The 17,792-nt window shown below is 47.1% G+C and overlaps 1 protein-coding gene across 1 annotated transcript; it reads right to left on the bottom strand.

Annotated features, from left to right (window-relative positions):
• Positions 1 to 4,929: 4,929 nt before the first annotated feature.
• Positions 4,930 to 15,543, bottom strand: MMP7 (matrix metallopeptidase 7). The gene is made up of 6 exons (XM_045797511.2): positions 15,309 to 15,543; positions 10,078 to 10,304; positions 9,847 to 9,995; positions 8,345 to 8,473; positions 6,756 to 6,917; positions 4,930 to 5,232 (listed from the first exon to the last, which is right to left on the bottom strand). Exons 1-6 carry the CDS (start codon positions 15,486 to 15,488, stop codon positions 5,204 to 5,206), a joined length of 876 nt encoding a protein of 291 aa, XP_045653467.2. The 5' UTR covers positions 15,489 to 15,543; the 3' UTR covers positions 4,930 to 5,203.
• Between the last annotated feature and the right edge of the window lie 2,249 nt (positions 15,544 to 17,792).

Genomic DNA, 17,792 nt, shown 5'->3' with positions numbered 1-17,792 from the left:
GTGTACCCCTACGCCTGTGCCGAGAACAAACTTGACTGTCACCGTCATCAAGGCTGTGAGAGCAAGTCCACAATTACGTTGTAACCAAGAAGAGTCCTGGTCCTTGGTTCTACGGCCTCCGATCCTTAGGAAACTGTGTCAGGGATAAAAGGCTGTGCTGCTTCTTAAACTTTGGCCCATCGTCCTTTGGTCATCGTGACACCATGTTTCTTCTTACCAGGGGAAATTGCCCAGCAGGTCAGGGCTGTCCCTTGGCTGGAGGTCAGGCCAAAGAGCAGGTCACCGTCCTCCCCACACCTGCTAGTGTCAGTTACCTTCACACACGTAGAAAGATCAGTGACTATGTGGGCAGAGGTCATGTTGCCTGACAGCTCCCACACTTACGGAAAACGTAAACTCCATCCCCAGAGAAACAGTTGCGTCCCCAGAGACATGGTCTATGGCTTCATCTGTCTCCTGAACACTGAAGCCCTAACACTGAGTTCTCTCTTTGTTGGCTGGGGCAGTCACATCTGGGCTGTGGTGCCAAAGAGGGCACAAACCAGGACTTATTTTTGCTGATCCCTATGGCATTTTTATTTTATTTTCATTTTTAAAATTCAAATTCAATTAGCCAACCTGTGGTACATCACTAATTTCAGATGCAGTGTTCAACAGTCCGTCAGTTGCATATAACACCCAGTGCTCATCACCACACGTGCCCTCCTTAATGCCCATCCCCCAGTTACCCCATCTCCACACCCACCTCCCTTCAGTAACCTCAGTTTGTTTCCTGGAGTCCAGAGTCTCTCATGGTTTGCCTCCCTCTCTGATTTCTTCCCATTCAGTTTTCCCTACTTGCCCCTATGGTCCTCTGCACGATTTCTTATGTTCTACATACGAGTGAAACCATATAATAATTGTCTTTCTCTGCTTGACTTATTTCACTCCCCATAATCCCCTCCAGTTCCATCCATGTGGATGCAAATATTGGGTGTTCATCCTTTCTGATGGCTGAGTGATATTCCACTGTATATATGGACCACTTCTTTCTCCATTCATCCCACCCAGCATTTTGCTGAAGCAAGGGTACCTTCAGTCAGAATGAACAAAGCTCCTCAGGTTTAAATGATAGACGGTTTCATAAGAGAAAGGGTGACCCCATGTGGCAATTTTAAGCCATGACCGTAAATTTTGCGGCATTTCTTGCATGGAGTTCCGTGGGTACGCCCTCATCTTTAGTCTGGTGGGCTTGCGGTTGCGTTGACCAGTGACTACAGCAGAAGTGATGTTCTGTGACTTCTGAGGCTAGAGGCAAAGGGCTACAGAGCTTCTCCTTGCTTGTGGACACACCTGCTCTTGGAGCCCAGAGCCTCCAGGTCTGAAGTCCCACCACCGTACCATCTCCACGCTGGAGAGACAGTGTGTACAGGATATGGCCAGCAGTCCCTGCTGAGCCCCGATCTCCAGCCGCCTGTCACAAGGTGACAGACGAGGGACTGAAGCCATCTCAGACCCTCCCAACCAGGCCATCTGCCCCAGGAAGCAAAGGAATCACCCTGTGGAGACTTGCCCAAATTCCCGATCCACAAAATCATGGGACTTAATACAATGATTGTCGTTGCAAGCCACTGTTTAGTGCAGTGACAGATTACAGAAACCCCCCGTATGGTCATTCAGGTCCTCCAAAAAGCAGATGCCAAGACGTAATTAGACACACAGGAGATTTATTCCTGGGTGTCCTTCCTGTGCCTTGGAGGGAAGGGGGGAGCCTTCAGGCCGTGATGCGGTCTGGAGTCTGTGACGCCTGCGTTCTATCACAGTTGTAAGACAGTCTCGCTCAGGCTGGTGGGGGGTCCCAAACCTCTGAGAGGGGTCCTATGTGTCCAGAATACTTGATGGTCAACTGGAGTTTTGGACTTGCACGTCATCTGTGGTGGCTAGAAATTGTAGACTGGACCTCAGAAACTCAACACATTGCCAGTCCTTTTCTGTAGCACTTAACCTGGTGTGTTGTAATTATTTCTGGAATATCTGCTCTATTCATCAGACTTCGAGATTCTGGAAGGTACGTGCTATGTGTTTTTCACCTTTGCATGCTTCTTCTCTCCCCAAGTTCTTGACTCAATGAATGTTTGTTGAATGGTTAACTGAGAATAATGATCAAATTATGTTTTGTGTGTAGTTATAGGAATAATCCTCCGACTGCATATGTGAGGGTTTATTCTGGACTCTTCTATTCCACTGGCCTCTGTATCTCTCTTTACACCATCACCATCTTTTTTTTTTTTTTTAAGATTTTATTTATTTATTTGAGAGAGAGAGCGAGCACGAGCAGGGGGAGGAGCAGAGGGAGAGGCAGACTCCCCTCCGAGCAGGGAGCCCAGTGAGGACCCTGGGATCATGACGTGAGCCAAAGGTAGATGTTCCTGACCGAGCCAAGCCATCCACGCGCCCAGCACCATCTGGTTTCGATTACTGTAGCTTTGTAGTAGGTTTTGAAATCAGGAAGTGTGAATTTTCCAGCTTTGTTCTTTTTCAGGATTGTTTTTGCTCTCCAGGGTCTCCTGAGATTCCATAAGGATTTTAGCATAAGTTTTTGACTTTTGCATTAAATCTGTAAATTACTTTGGGTAATATTGACATTTTAACAATATTAAGTCCTCCAGTCCACAAACATGGGATTTTCCCACTAATTTATCTTCTTTGATTTCTTTCACCTCCTTCTTAATTCCTAAGTATTTTATTCTTTTTGATACAATTGGTAATGACGTTGTTTGCTTAATTTCCTTTTCAGACTGTTTGTTGTTAGTGTACAGAAATGCAACTGATTTTTGCTTGTTGACTTTGTATCCTGCTACTTTGTTGACTTTCTTAGTTCTCACACGTGTGTGTGTGTGTGCGCGTGTGTGTCTGTGATCTTTAGGGTTTTCTCTATACAAGAGCTTATCCTTGTGAACAGATGATTTTGCTTCTTCCCTTTCATTTTGGATGTATTTTGTTTTTCCTATCTAATTGCTTTGCTTAGGACTTCCAGTATGATGTCCAGTAGAAGTGGCCAAAGCAGGCACCCTTGTTTTGTTCCTGATCTTAGAGGAAAAGATTTAAATCTTTTCACCACTGAGTATGATGTTTATTGTGGATCTTTCATATTTTTATAATGTTGTGGGAGTTTCCTTCAATTCCTAGTGTGCTGAGTGTTTTTACCATAAAAGGGTTTGAATTTTGCCCAATGCTTTTCTCCGTCAGTTGAGATGATTATGTGGTTTTTCCCTTGCTTTTGTTGATGTGGTGCATCACACTGATTGATTTTCAGCTCATTGCAACATCTTTGCATTCCAGGAATAAGTCCTACTTGCAGGGTGTATAATCCTTTGACTATGCTGCTGAATTTGGTTTGCTAGTATTTTGTTGAGAATTTCTGCATCAATTTCATAAGAAATATTGGTCTGCAGTTTTCTTTTCTTGCAGTGTCTTTGTCTAGCTTTGGTATGAGGGTAATGTCAGTCCTGTAGAATGGGTAAGGGAGTGCTCCTTCCTGCTCAATTTTTTGGAAAAGTTTGAGAAGAATCAGTGTCAGTTCTCCTTTAAGTGTTTGGTGGAATTCACTGGTGAAGCCTTCAGTCCTGGCTTTCCTTTGTCAGAGGACTCTTGATTACTGATTTAGTCTCCTTACTAGTTATGGGTCTATTTAGATTTTCTATTTCTTTATGATTTAATCTTGGCAGGTTTTGTGTTTCTGGGAATTTGCCCATTGAGTCTATGTTATCCAATTTGTTGGCATATAATTGCTCACACTACTGTCTTATTTGTAAATTTTATTTCTGTAGTATCAGCAGTAATGTGCCCACTTTCACAGTTGATTTTAGTGATTTGAGCCTTCTTTCTTTTTTCCATAGTCCGTCTAGCTAAAGGTTTGTCAATCTTTTTGATTTAAAAAAATTCCAGATTGTAATTTAATGTTTAATCTGTAAGGTTATTTTTCTAAAATTAAGACTTTTTTTTAGGGAAGTTTTGAGTTCACAGAGAAATGGAGGGGAAGGTACGGACGTTTTCCAGAGACCCTCCCATCCCTTCACAGTCAGAGCCTCCCTCCTCATCAGAATTCCCACGACGGTCTGCCTGATGCTGTGTCACAGGCACGTTAGGCTCTGTTCCCTTTCCCTTGACCCTTTTTCCTTTTCTCCCCCAGCTTTGATAATTTCCACTGCCCTACATTCAAGTTCGCGGATTCTTTCTTCTACCGAGCGTGCCTCTCCCACAGAAACACATGAGCGAGTCTCTCGCTGCAGAGAGAGCTGTGTGGACGTCAGGAAAATGAATTTCTGGGAGAAGTGAGAAGGAATGAGGTGTAGACGTGGGGCTAGGAGGTTGGGGGTGGGGGAGGCGGGCGGCCAGTGAGAAACCCCTGGTGCTGGGCAGGGCAAGGATTTGCGAGATGGGGTAATGTCCAGTTTCATCGTCCTGGTGCAACATGCAATCCCACCGCCGAGAAAGGCTTCTGCAGCGTCAGCGGTGTCATGGAAGCCTTGCGGGACGGGCTCGGGGAACGTTAAAGAGAAGAGGGTGTGACTGACGTCTGGGTTGGCCCTGGGCCGAGGAAAGGGAACCCAGGAAGGCCGGGTCAGGGGAGACACAGTGATGTCAGGTCCAGGGCAGGACTCAGCCGGAAGTGACTGTGGGAATGTAAACTCCTGGGAATTCACATGCCCTTTGTGGGAAGAACTGGACTTCCCAGACACTCAGAGTGAAAGCCTGGGCCAGGAGGAGAAGGGGAACTGGGGCGCCTTTGGGCTGTGCCGGTGAAGAGCTCCCTGCTTGCCCGCTCGGGGACAGTGCAGGTGAGCTGAAGACCCGAAATGATGTGGGGTTTTTGTTTGTTTGTTTGTTGGGTCTTTGATTTCATCATACAGCGTGTCTTCTCTGACACAGAACCAGTACTTCCCGGTAGAAATCCTTTTGCCACGGAGTAAAACCTTTATTTATCTGTGTATGTAACATTTATTACCATGTACCAAGTGCTGCTCGAGGAAAGTCATCGATGAAGGAGACACTCGTGCCACAAGGAGCTTTCCCCAGGAGAGCGAGGCAGGTGAAAACCAGCTGCGACGCAGGGAAGAACCGGCAGGGCGCTCAGCGGAGCTCAGGGACCGTGTGCGTTAACTCTGGCTGGGGAGCAACCACACCGAACCCACCAAACGAACGTGGGTTCTTCCCTGTGTCCCTAATTCGCTCTTGAGGTACTTTTCTCTCCTGTTAAGAGAGAAAATAAGAACATCTGACAGAGAACACGTAAAACCATCCTAAAACGTGGAAAACAGAAGGCGAGTCGCAGTCAGTAGTATCCGTCACCCACCCAGCCCGCTCTTCCGTGCCCGGAACAAGGTTCTGAAGACCACCCCCCAGGGGCGAAGGGGGCAGTGCTGGATGGAGGGCAGGCCGGGGCCAGAAGTCTCTGCAGCCCCTGTCTGCGTCTACCAGCCGCACCACCTCGGGTCAGGCACCGCGCGGCCTCTGTCAACGCGACATCACCCGCGTGCGAGGTGAGGGTGACGGCGGCTCCCTGGACTGTCACAGTACGCGAGCGAAGGCCTGTGAAGTGCTGGGTGCGTGAAATGCGGGACGCACGGCACCTCTGGTTTGTATTATTCTGGGAAGAGCATCCTTGAGTTTCATCACACTCTTTTGAAGGTATATTTTCTGTTCATAGGACTTCTTGGATTAATGAACTCGCTAAACGTAAAACCTATGTAATTAAGTCTTGCTTTCATTTGTCCAGAAGTTACCTCTTTCCATTGACCGGGGCACCTCATTGTCTAATACTTAGGGATTCAACGCCTTGGTCTGTCTGCTTCATGTGAAATCTAGTCAGTGCCTTTTGGTCCCTTTCTAATTTCCTTCGGGTCCTGGGACAGTGACACAGGCCACGGAGTCTTCCACGAGGATGTAGGTGAGGGAGGCGTGGTCTTCTGTTGGTGGTAACTTCACGGACAACTGTTAGAGTTTCGTGAACTTTTTGGCAACAGCAGCAATTTGAGTCACAACTTTAAGGCGCAGTTACGTAGTATTTTCCAGAATGTTCTCTGGAATGCTATTCTGTGAGGGCTCAGTCAGCATTCCACAAAGAGGATTATAATCTAGGGGGCATGGGGCTACCTCGAGTGGCGGGTGCGCCGACTATCCCGTGGGCCTCCAGTACGACAGCTACTCTTTCTTGACCTGGTTTTTCCACAGCTTCCTTTTCTGGGAATTGTCTTGTAGGACTACTCAGTGTTCTGGGAACACAGTTTAGGAAATGCCACTGATGGTAAGTTCTAGGTTCAACTGATCATTTAAACCCTTTTATTCCAGGAATGATCTTCTCCTGAGGACATCGCCCTGTCATTTGGAAGCACTTTCATGCTCATCCATTCAGGATCTTCGGCAGCTAGGAAGGAAGGGGCTGTGTTCCTGAGCCCATCCCCCCGGGGACACTCTCTAAAGTGTCTGAACTGAGCAAGAAAGCACAGTGAGGGGCAGCTTGGGGAAAAAATACCTCAGTCGTGTCATTTTTCTAATTTCACCGAATGATACCGTGTTACTGAAGACGTAAAATCAATATCCTTGCCGTATAAAATAGCCCGGTGACATTTTGAGGATCTAAGGTCTCAAATTTCTCTCCTCAATGGGCTTTTAGATGTAAGTTCCAGTGTTTTTCCAAGTGGATTCCCATTTCCCAGCCTTTCCTGTTCCAGCACGCCCGCCCACAGGAGACAGTGTGAAATCATAAATATTACCGTAAAGTTTCTGGATGCCTTCGATATCGTCCGGTGCAAGTTTGAAATTCCTGGGGTCTCCAGCTCTGTAGGTTGGATACATCACGGCCTTGGGATCAGACGAGTGACCCAGGCCCAAAGAATGGCCAAGTTCGTGGGTTGCAGTGATCAGGAAGTTAACTCCTACAACCAAGAGTGACAGGCAGTAAGTCCAGGGCAGCTCTGTGAGTAACGTCGCACACGACATGGAATAGAACTGGGAGCTACAAGAACACACACCTCTTCAGAGCCTTTGCAGCCACGTACTTGTGTCTAGGCCCTCACGAGCGGAGGGCTGAGAAGGAGCATCAAAGGAGTGCTTTCATCTCCTCGCCCCTTCTGTGTTTGCAAAACGTGCTGTTTTCCTTACGTGATCACCCAGACAGCAGTCTTCTGGAGTGGAAAGCAACGCTTCAGAGGTGCTGGGGACCCAGGCTTGACACCCAGCTCTGCTGCTTACCAGCAGGACTCTGTGGACGCATGAACTGACCTCCCCGAGTCTCAGTTCCTCGTCTGTTAAACGCAAATAATCACTCCTACCGTGCAGGTTTGTCACACTACGGAGAGTTCCCCACTATCTGGAGAGTAATGGCCATTCACTGACAGTGACCTCGAGCGTCAGGAGACAGAACGTCGGCCTTGAGGAAGCCAAGACGGAAAGCAGGGTCCCCTGGCGACGCTGGGTTTGGTTTCTGACCTACGGAATCATCTTCCCTCAGACCCACAGACGGGCTTCACCAGCGAGGCGGACGGCGCGAGCCTGGGAGTCGGCGGAGTGGCCAGGGCTCTGACGGTGGGAGGAGATCGGGGGCGCTCGGTGAGGCCACCCGGAGGGGAAGGAAGGGAGACGAGCAAGACATGCAGGGTGTGGAAGCGAGCCTGTGTCACCACCTCACAAAGGCTGGACGTTGACCCCTGGGCATCGCTGTGGTGGTGAAGTCCCACCACCCAACACTAGTGCCGACCTCCCTCTCAGGGACAGTGAGCAGCCACGGTACTTTATTTAATTAATTTATTGTCAGCATCGTCTCCACTTGGTGTTGTTTACACCAGAGCTTTCCTCCATAGTTTTCTGGGATGTTTGTAATCTCCCACTTTGTAAGGCGGTGAATACGATGGGCTGGCTTCCTTTTGAACAACAGAGAATGACCTCAGAATTGTGCACGAGGCTTAAATATCCTAATCTCTGCTCCTCCTTCTCCTCCAATAAAAAAAAAATACTTTTGGGAAATAGAACTCTAATTTATGAAATTACTAAGATATCCCGACAGTGTGTAAAGCACTGTAAAAACACTATATCATTTACTTCCAGCCACAACCCTAGGCGGTGGGTTATAGTCCCACTTCATAGACGGAAACCGGCCCAGAGAAGTCGATAACCTGACCGAAGGCACGTGCCGAGTGGCTGGTTGAGCCCAGTGTGGTTTGAGCCCACATCCTGCCCCCATCCTCTGTCTACACAGCATTGGCAGTTAATGATGGGTCAGTAATTACCATTAACCGCAGCAACTGTACAGGGCGTTCAGAGCTCTAAACCCTGCGTTCAGCCGAAGAGCGAGTGGGCACCATACCTCTCCTGCTGCCGTCCGTCCAGCGCTCGTCCTCATCGAAGTGCGCGTCTCCCCCTAGGCCCGGCCCCGGTGCAAAGGCATGAGCCAGGGTGTTTCCCGGTCCGTCAAAAGGGTAGTAGTCCCCGTGAGCTGAAAGAAAAAGGGGGTTGTGCCACGTGAGTGAGTCGATCTCCTTGTACTTTACGTGATTACAGAGGCCTCAGAGATCAGCCCGGCCGCGTGGTGCTGGTCACAGGCCAGTTTTCTTTCACAAAACCACTGCTCCGCGCTGCTCACCGCCAGAGACGAGGGCTCACTGAATACGGGACTTTAAGCACATCACATCCGACTTCCAGGGGCATCGAGGGGTTAAATCTGATCGCTGTGCTTGGCCCAATGGTGGCAGGATGGAGAGGGAGGGCAAGATACTCGCGCCGTTAACTAGAACTTCTAAGAACCTGGCTTAGTCTTTGCGGGCAGAGTGGACACTGTCTTGGAGAACCAGGCACAGCGCGTCACAGTGAACTTATTCCGTGCTTTTGTTTGCGATGCAGACATGCTGAACTTTGAATCAGTATCAGGCTGCATCCGTTCAAATCCAACGGATTCGATCCATCTCTCGACAGACGTGGACTGCCCTGATCAGTGCTCTCGGGGACATGTTCTTGGTGGTGTCAGGATTGTGGCCAAAGTTCAGATTTCAGCTAAATTCACACCCATGGGCAGCTTAACATTAGAACAGACCGGAAAGAACAACACTCTTCTTTACATTTGCATCATAAAATGCTAGCCATTAATAGCAACCGCATATGTGGGTTCTGTCTCCTCAAATCCTGTAATTTGAACGCTCTCAGGTTCTCCTTTCTTACTCCAGTGAGGGTGTTGGCAACAGGCCGTCGGGGAGACCACTTAGGGCCTTTGGAAACGGTCACCCTTGTCTGGGTTTAATGATGATGTTAATTAGCCATATTTTAACCTGACCCATAAATATTCCTATATTCACATATGTACATCTATCAGGATTCATGCTACAAAACGGGGTTGGCAAACTTTTTCTGTAAAGGACCAGATAATAAGTAATTTAGGATTTATGAACGTGGTGGTATCTGTCAGGAATACTAAACTCCCCCATGGTAGCCCCAAAGCAGTCATCGATAATGCATAAATGAAGGACCATCACTGTGTTCTGATAAACATTTATCCGTAGAAAGCTGAAACTGCCCACAAAACAAAACAAAACAAAACAAAACAAAGGATAGGAATCTCTTCCCAAAAACAGATGGTGGGTCAGATTCGGCCCCTGGGCCGTCACTTGCCATCCCCTGCTACAAACAGTGGCTCTAAATTAACAAACTAGAAGCAGTGCAGTGACGCAGATGTCGTTATGTCTTACGTATGTCACGCATGTAGCAGATATCAAGATCATATCGTCACGCATGTAGCAGATATGACGATCATAGACGGGAAGACTGTCAGTCCTGAGCAGAGGACACGCAGGAGCCACCTGCAGCGACCTTCCTTACCTCCTCTTGCAAAGCCGATCATTATATCCGCCGTCCCCACTAACACTCTCCTGAAGGACAGCGGGATCTCCTGGCTCCACATCGCCAAGGCCTTCGCCACGAGTTGATTCACTCGGACACGCGGCAGGTCTGGCGTGTACGATACGACCCTGGGAGCAAACGGGAAAACAGCGTGTGGCCTTAGGAGGCGGGCTTGGCAGCGTTTGCCGGGGCGAGCCCAGGAGAACGCACCTGTAGGTGACCACGCTGGAAACCCACTTGGGCCGGGTTGGGAAGAGTGAGTACTCGGCCACGTCCGGGACGCCGCATCGGGGCTTCTGCATTATTTCGATCGTGTGGGGGTTCAGGACTCCGGTCACGGGCAGACGGAAGAATCTCTGCATCAGCTTGAGTCTGGCTTCGAAGCTGTCGGCCTCCCTCGTTTTGGGGTCAGACGGATAAAACCTTCTGAGGTAGTCCTGTTGGGAAGACAGGGATTGTGCTGTCGTCTCCGTTACTGTCCTGTCTTCTCTTTAGCTCGCAGAAGGCCGTGCGTCTTTGCTCGGGGTCCTGTGGACTCACGTCGTGGCTTGAAGGTACTTACGTGGCCACCAAGGGAAACTCGTGTGCATTAATGAGGAGAAAATGTGATGTTGATAAGGGCACTTCGTCATCAATTTCATGTGCCAAGGGGCCCCTTCATTTCCCTTTTATCCCATTTAATGTTTTTTTAGAAGAGAATTTTTTTAAAAGGTTTTATTTATTTATTTGAGAGAAAGAGAGAGCAGAAGCAGGGGAGGAGCAGAGGGAGAGGGATAAGCAGGCTCCCCGCTGAGTGGACCCTGGGATTGACCTGAGCCGAAGGCAGACGCTTCACCAACGGAGACCCCAGGTGCCCCTCTCCTGGTAAATGTTTTGAGGAGAAACCCACTGCACACTTTATGAAACACAGACTTGTTCCAGTTCTTTGAAAAATGTCCTCGGTATTTTGATCGGGATAGCATTGAAAGTGTAGATTGCTCTGGGTAGCATGGACATTTTAACTATGTTAATTCTTCCGATCCATGAGCATGGAATGTTTTTCCATCTTTTTGTGTCTTCCTCAATGTCTTTCAAGAGTGATTTATAGTTTCTAGAATATAGGTCCTTTACGTCTCTGGTTAATTCCAAGGTAACATATGGTTTTTGGTGCTATTGTAAATGGGATGGATTCCCTAATTTCTCTTTCTTCGGTCTCGTTATTCGTGTATAGAAATGCAACTGATTTCTGAGCATTGATTTTGTATCCCGCCACATTACTGAATTGCTCTATAACTTCTAATAGTTTGGGAGTGGATTCTTTTGGGTTTTCCATATAGAGTATCATGTCATCTGCGAAGAGAGACAGTTTGACTTCTTCCTTGCCGATTTGGATACCTTTTATCCCTTTTTGTTGTCTAATTGCTGTTGCAAGGACTTCTAGTACTATGTTGAATAATAGTGGCGAGAGTGGGCATCCTTGTCGAGTTCCTGATCTTAAGGGAAAGGCTTCCAGCTTTTCCCCATTGAGAATGATATTTGCTGTAGGCTTTTCATAGATGGTTTTTATGAGATTGAGGAATTTGTACGGACCCAGAAAAGGCCCCAAATCGCCAAGGAACTGTTGAAAAGGAAAAACAAAGCTGGGGGCATCACAATGCTGGATTTCGAGCTGTACTACAAAGCTGTGATCACAAAGACAGCATGGTACTGGCACAAAAACAGACACATAGACCAGTGGAACAGAATAGAGAACCCAGAAATGGACCCTCGGCTCTTTGGGCAAATAATCTTTGATAAAGCAGGAAAAAACATCCAGTGGAAAAAAGACAGTCTCTTCAATAAATGGTGCTGGGAAAATTGGACAGCTATATGCAAAAGAATGAAAGTTGACCACTCTCTCACACCATTCACAAAGATAAACTCCAAATGATGAAAGACCTCGATGTGAGACAGGAATCCATCAAAATCCTAGAGGAGAACATAGGCAGCAAGCTCTTTGACATCGGCCACAGCATCCTTTTTCATGACACATCTCCAAAGGCAAGAGAAACAAAAGATAAAATGAACTTGTGGGACTTCATCAAGATAAAAAGCTTCTGCACAGCCAAGGAAACAGTCAAAAAAACTAAGAGGCAGCCCACGGAATGGGAGAAGATATTTGCAAATGATGCTACAGATAAAAGACTGGTATCCAAGATCTACAAAGAACTTCTCAAACTCAACATGCGAGAAACAAATAAACAAATCATAAAATGGGCAGAAGATATGAACAGACACTTTTCCAATGAAGACATACAAATGGCTAACAGACACATGAAAAAATGTTCAAAATCATTAGCCATCAGGGAAATTCAAATCAAAACCACACCAAGATACCACCTTACACCAGTTAGAATGGCAAAAATTGACAAGGCAAGACACAACAATTGCTGGAGAGGATGTGGAGAAAGGGGATCCCTCCTACATTGTTGGTGGGAATGCAAGTTGGTACAGCCACTCTGGAAAACAGTGTGGAGGTCCCTTTAAAAGTTTAAAATTGAGCTACCCTATGACCCAGCCATTGCACTACTGGGTATTTACCCCAAAGATACAGACGTAGTGAAGAGAAGGGCCATATGCACCCCAATGTTCATAGCAGCATTGTCCACAATAGCTAAATCGTGGAAGGAGCCGAGATGCCCTTCAACAGATGACTGGGTTAAGAAGTTGTGGTCCATATATACAATGGAATATTACTCAGCTATCAGAAAGAACGAGTTCTCAACATTTGCTGCAACATGGACGGCACTGGAGGAGATAATGCTAAGTGAAATAAGTCAAGCAGAGAAAGACAATTATCATATGATTTCTCTCATCTATGGAACATAAGAGCTAGGAAGATCGGTAGGGGAAGAAAGGGATAAAGAAAGGGGGGGTAATCAGAAGGGGGAATGAAGCATGAGAGACTGTGGACTCTGAGAAACAAACTGAGGGCTTCAGAGGGGAGGGGGGTGGGGGAATGGGATAGGCTGGTGATGGGTAGTAAGGAGGGCACGTATTGCATGGTGCACTGGGTGTTATACACAACTAATGAATCATCGAGCTTTACATCAGAAACCAGGGATGTACTGTATGGTGACTAACATAATATAATAAAAAAATATTTAAAAAAAAGATACAGAATGAAAAAAAGAACAAACACAGACTTGCTTGTCGCAGCCAAGCGGGAAGGCACCCAGAGAGTCCTCAGGGGCCGCAGCAGAGACCCTGCCTGGAGGTCCAAGTCGCCCCCCTCATCTGAGTCTCCAGAGGTCTGGGCCGTGCTGAGGTTAACGGGTCTTAAGATTTTAGTCCTGGGGGAGGGTACGGTGACATTGTTTTGTTCTCCAGGTGCAGACAGCAAAGCCCACACAGCGGAATGCAGGGCCCCGGGCACATACCAGTGCAGCAGTGGAGCTGGCCCTGAGTCCCCTCGCTGCCTGTTCTGTGGGCTGCAGGACACAGCAGGTCTCCCAGGTGAACCCCACGTGCCACTGCATCCTTGTGACTTTCTCAAAGGACCCAGTGTGTGGACGTGAGGAAGGCCGTCCAGCAGCCTTAACAGGAAACAGGAAAAAGTGAGGGACAGAGGAGCAGCCCCTTGTCGAGACCTTGAACCAAGCACCTCGGAGCGGCAGGAGCTCACGCACACGTAGCGCCCCTGCAAACCTCAGGCCGCCCTGGATGCAGGTGCGGCATGGTCATTCCCATTTACATATGAAGAGTCCCGGCTCAGACTAAGCAAATCACCAGCACAAGGTCACCCTGAGAGGACCTGCATTTGACCTCAGGTTCTGTTTCCAAAGCCCATTTCATTAGAACAATGGAGAGGGCTGTAGGATGCACGATGGTTTTGTTGGACTGATTCGAACCCCTGCGCACACCCGTGTGGTCTAATAGCGGTGGGCGGGAAGGTTACCTGTCCCTGAACCTCTCAGGAATGCGCGCTTTATGTCAGTGACCTTAGTCCTATTGGGATCTCTCTTCAAGGTCCCAGGGATGGTGTTTCGTTCAACACAACAAACACTATTCATCCATGACAATTAGGAATGAATCTATTATTTTAAAACAAGTAAGTCATTCATCCTTTTCTGAGCTGCAGGCTTGACAAAGACACTCTTTTGGAAGAGATCCTTTTGCGTTCTTGATGCGAACTTCCTGCCTTCTGTGGAACTCAGCTAGCGTCTCTCTGGTTTATTATCAACCTGCACGTGAAGGGAAGGGACTCAGGGCTCTTGCAAGTGTACCCCTTTTGGAGAACCCATTAGATTGGACTTTAGGAAATTGCTGTTTTGCAGGTAAAAAAAAAAAACAGTCAAATATCAGTAATTTCATATGGTTCAATCTAACAGATTATTGGACTTTTGAAAGTCAAAATTAATGTGAAATAAAAGTAGACTTTACTTATACTTAAAGCTTAAATTTTTGAACAATAGTTAGGAGTCAACAACCCATTATTTTACCAAACATTAATTATTTATACTTATTAGGTAGCTTATTAAGAAGTATATTGGAAAGACCATGGCTTTTGACCCAGAAAAACTTGTCCCTGACTCCTATCACTATCATTATCAAGTCTGAGTCAGCATAACTTTGGCTCCTTCTTTCCCCGGGATGGCGCTAATGATTCGATGGTGGAAGGTGTGGGAAGCACTTCACAGCCTGTGACGGTCGCATGCACAACAGTTAGCGCTGTCCTCACTTCCTCCTTCAGGAGAAGAATCCCGTGAGCTGCGAAACACGAACGTTCGTGTCCCCATGGGCGAAGTCAGGAGTTCACACCTGCCCACCGTCCCCACCGGCTGGTCAGGGCCCGCTGTAACCTCTACCTTGTTTTCTGAGGTCAAGCCTCTCCGCTACCAGGAGTCCCCACCTTAAGAGGCAACACTCAGCTCTTCATGAAAAGAATCTCAGGTCACAATAAATAATAACATCAACGCTTCAATTCATTGAGCCAGAACCCTGTTTCAGCTCCTGTGTAAGTGCCCCGCAGTGCCCATACCGCCTCCAACCTCCAAGCCAGAATACTGAAGCTAGAGAAACGTCAGGACGTCCCCACACTGCCTGAGTGGTGAGGGCGGGAGGAGCTGCAGTGTGAACCGGTGTGGGCAGGCTCTAAAGCCGCTCTGCGTTTTGGTTTGTTTTTTAAGAAAGAGAGACAGAGTGCTTACGTGTGTGAGCAAGAGAGGGAGAGAATCTCCAGCAGACTCCCCACTGACCACGGAGCCCAGGGCGGGACTCGATCTCACGACCCTGAGATCACGACCAGAGCCGAGACCAAGAGTCAGTCACTCCACTGACGGGGCCACCCGGTCAGCCTGCTCTTGATAGCCCCTTGACTAAAACATATACATCACCAGAAAAACCACCCAAATTGGAAAACACACTTCCTCATGCTGCTAGTGAGACGGGGAGCCCCCCCGCGGAGCGCGCCAGGGACGTACCTGAGCCTGTTTCCACTGTGGCTCGCTCGTGCCCCCTGCCTCCCGGGGCAGCGGCAAGGCCAGCCCGCTGGGCAGCAGACACAGAGCGCACAGCACGGCCAGCCGCATAGCTGCTGTCCCCCGATGGTTCTTCTCGGACCGACGGCCGGTCTGCTGGGCTCTGCCAGAGGCTGGAGGCATTTATACAGCTTCTCAGACCTGCATGTGGAGAGAGGTGACTCATTTGAGTGTTTTCTTTCTTTTTAGTGTCTACAGAACGTTGGAAGTGTGTGTTGTTTTTCATTAACGGCAACAAGGAAGTTTCATGTCCTTATTGGCAGGAAGCACACCATGTATTTGCCTTTCAAGGGATTTTTTTTTGTTGCCTTGTCTGCTGTATAAATTTAACTCATTTTATTTGCCAGAATCAAATTTCTACTCAGACATGTCTTCACAATTTTAAATTTTGGGGAGGATCATTCAGGACATATTGTACATGCATCTTAAGAGATTTTTTAAAGAAATTTGAAATGCATGAAAAAATGCATAAAACACACACATAATCAAATAATTATGAAGCAAACATTCTGTAACGAACTCCGAAGTCCAGATTTGAGTCCAACTTCTTTACTTTTATCAAAGGTCTGAAGTTAAAACCAAAATTCACTTATTCTCCCTCTGTCACCGCAGTTGGTGTCAGTCCCGACTCCCAGTCCAGAACTGCCTCTCCGCTGTGTCATTATATTATGTGTTTCCCGGGAGAGTCCCATGGCTTTGGACGGTGTTACATCACGGGAAACACGCCAGATTTGCTGGAGCTGAAAAATTTACTTATTCAAATAGCTCCTAAATCATCTGGAGATTGGGTGCTGTGACTTAGCAAAAGTAAACTTTCCAGACCAATAAATTAAATTTGCTCTCTTTACATGGATGTCATCACTCATATCATCGCAGTTCAGCCGCACGTGGGAGCCTCCTGCTGTTAGTCAGTATGTGGGCTGGAGCAGGTGCCCAACGCATGTTTACAGAATACATGCTTATAGATTTGGACCAGGTAATATGGGTATATGAGGTTTTCCATGATCTTTGCATTGAATTAAAGTTCAAAGGCATTCTCTAGATATTATATTTTCTATTTCTGTTAATTTTAGTAATTCAAAGAGCATTAGATATTACAAATATTTTAAATAAATTTGAGTAACTCCCTTGAACAGTCACTTCTGGATAGCAAGAAAGAAATCTTTTCTTGCCTTGTTCCTCTGAATTATAATCAGTGAAAAATGAACAAATGGGATCAAATCCCCGTCCTGCTTATAGAAGCCTATGCTCTAGGGTTAGGGTACGGGACCCCCTGCACAGTGGGACAATTGCTAGTAGTATGCAATGCTGCCAAGGACAGGGAACAGCTAATCTTCCCATGGGAACTGAGGAATGATCGATGGAGGAGGTGGCATCTTAGCTGGATTTGAGAGGGTAACTAGGCGTTCCCCTGGGTGGGCATTAGAGAGAGAACACGCGGGAAGGAAAGAAGACATGATGAAGGGCGAGCCGTTGGTGTTGCTGGGAGGTGAATGACTGTGAAAGGAGTTAGGGTTCAGGTTGTGAAGAGCCAGTCTTGTTTGCTAGGGGCTCTTGACTTTATCCTAAACAGTGTCAAGGACTGTTTCAAAGGAAGAGAGTAGCATTATCGGATTTGTCACGATGTAAGCAAATGGTGGTGGTTGTTCTGAAGTTGCAGGTACTAGGGATGATACTAGGGAGGCAGACAGAACAAGAGCAAGTTATTGACAAAAGATGAGGCCTTGAACCAAGACCTGCTGCAGGGATGGGAAAGAGGAAGGCAATTCACCATCTGGATGGAAGGAAGGACTGACGAAGACAAAACCAGACAAAAGCTTAGGAGCTGAGTGGTGGCAGGAGCGAGGAAGAGAGAATGAAAGATTAATGGACCTCGTGGACGGTAGCGCTGCTATTACAGAGATGAGGCTTTTGGGAAAAGGAACAATAAGTTAATTTTTCAAGGGAAACAGGGACTCGGTTGTGGTTAATCACTGACATCAATTTTGGGTATGGAGTTTAGGTATTCTCAGCTGGAAACTCAGATCTGGAGCTCATGGGGGGGTGATCTGGTCTGCAGGTAGAGCTCGTGAGTGACTTAGTTCAAAAGAAGGAAAATCATGCTTTTTTGTAGTAAAATATGCATACTATGACATTAACTATTTTCTCCATTTTAAGTGTGCAGTTTGGTTGCATAAAGTACATGCATGATATTGAATGACCATCACCAATACTCATTTCCAGAACTTTTTTTATTATCCCAAACAGAAACTCTATCCCCGTTATACGATAACTCTTTCCCTCCCATCTTCCCGGCCCTTGGTAATCTCAATTCTACATCCTGTCTCTATGAATATGATTATTCTGCACATATGGGTGTATTCATATCAGAGTTGTCCTTTGCTGTATGGATTATTTCATTGAGCAAAATATCCCCAAGGTTCATTC

This window comes from Ursus americanus, chromosome 16 (genome assembly GCF_024610735.1).
Source record: "Ursus americanus isolate L20-20 chromosome 16, mUrsAme1.1.p, whole genome shotgun sequence".
NCBI classification, from domain to species: Eukaryota; Metazoa; Chordata; class Mammalia; order Carnivora; family Ursidae; genus Ursus; species Ursus americanus.
The sequence above is the reverse complement of the archived record's forward strand: the minus strand, read 5'-3'. Positions and strand labels throughout refer to the sequence as shown.

Bases quoted from the DNA above. Each gene is read 5' to 3' on its own strand.
- MMP7 (XM_045797511.2), bottom strand. From the start codon at position 15,488: ATGCCTCCAGCCTCTGGCAGAGCCCAGCAGACCGGCCGTCGGTCCGAG. The intron at 10,305-15,308 runs GTACGTCCCTGG...TCTTCCCAACAG, and splicing joins CACAGTGGAAACAGGCTCAG to GACTACCTCAGAAGGTTTTA. The intron at 6,918-8,344 runs GTATGGTGCCCA...TCTTGGTTGTAG, and splicing joins GACGGACGGCAGCAGGAGAG to GAGTTAACTTCCTGATCACT.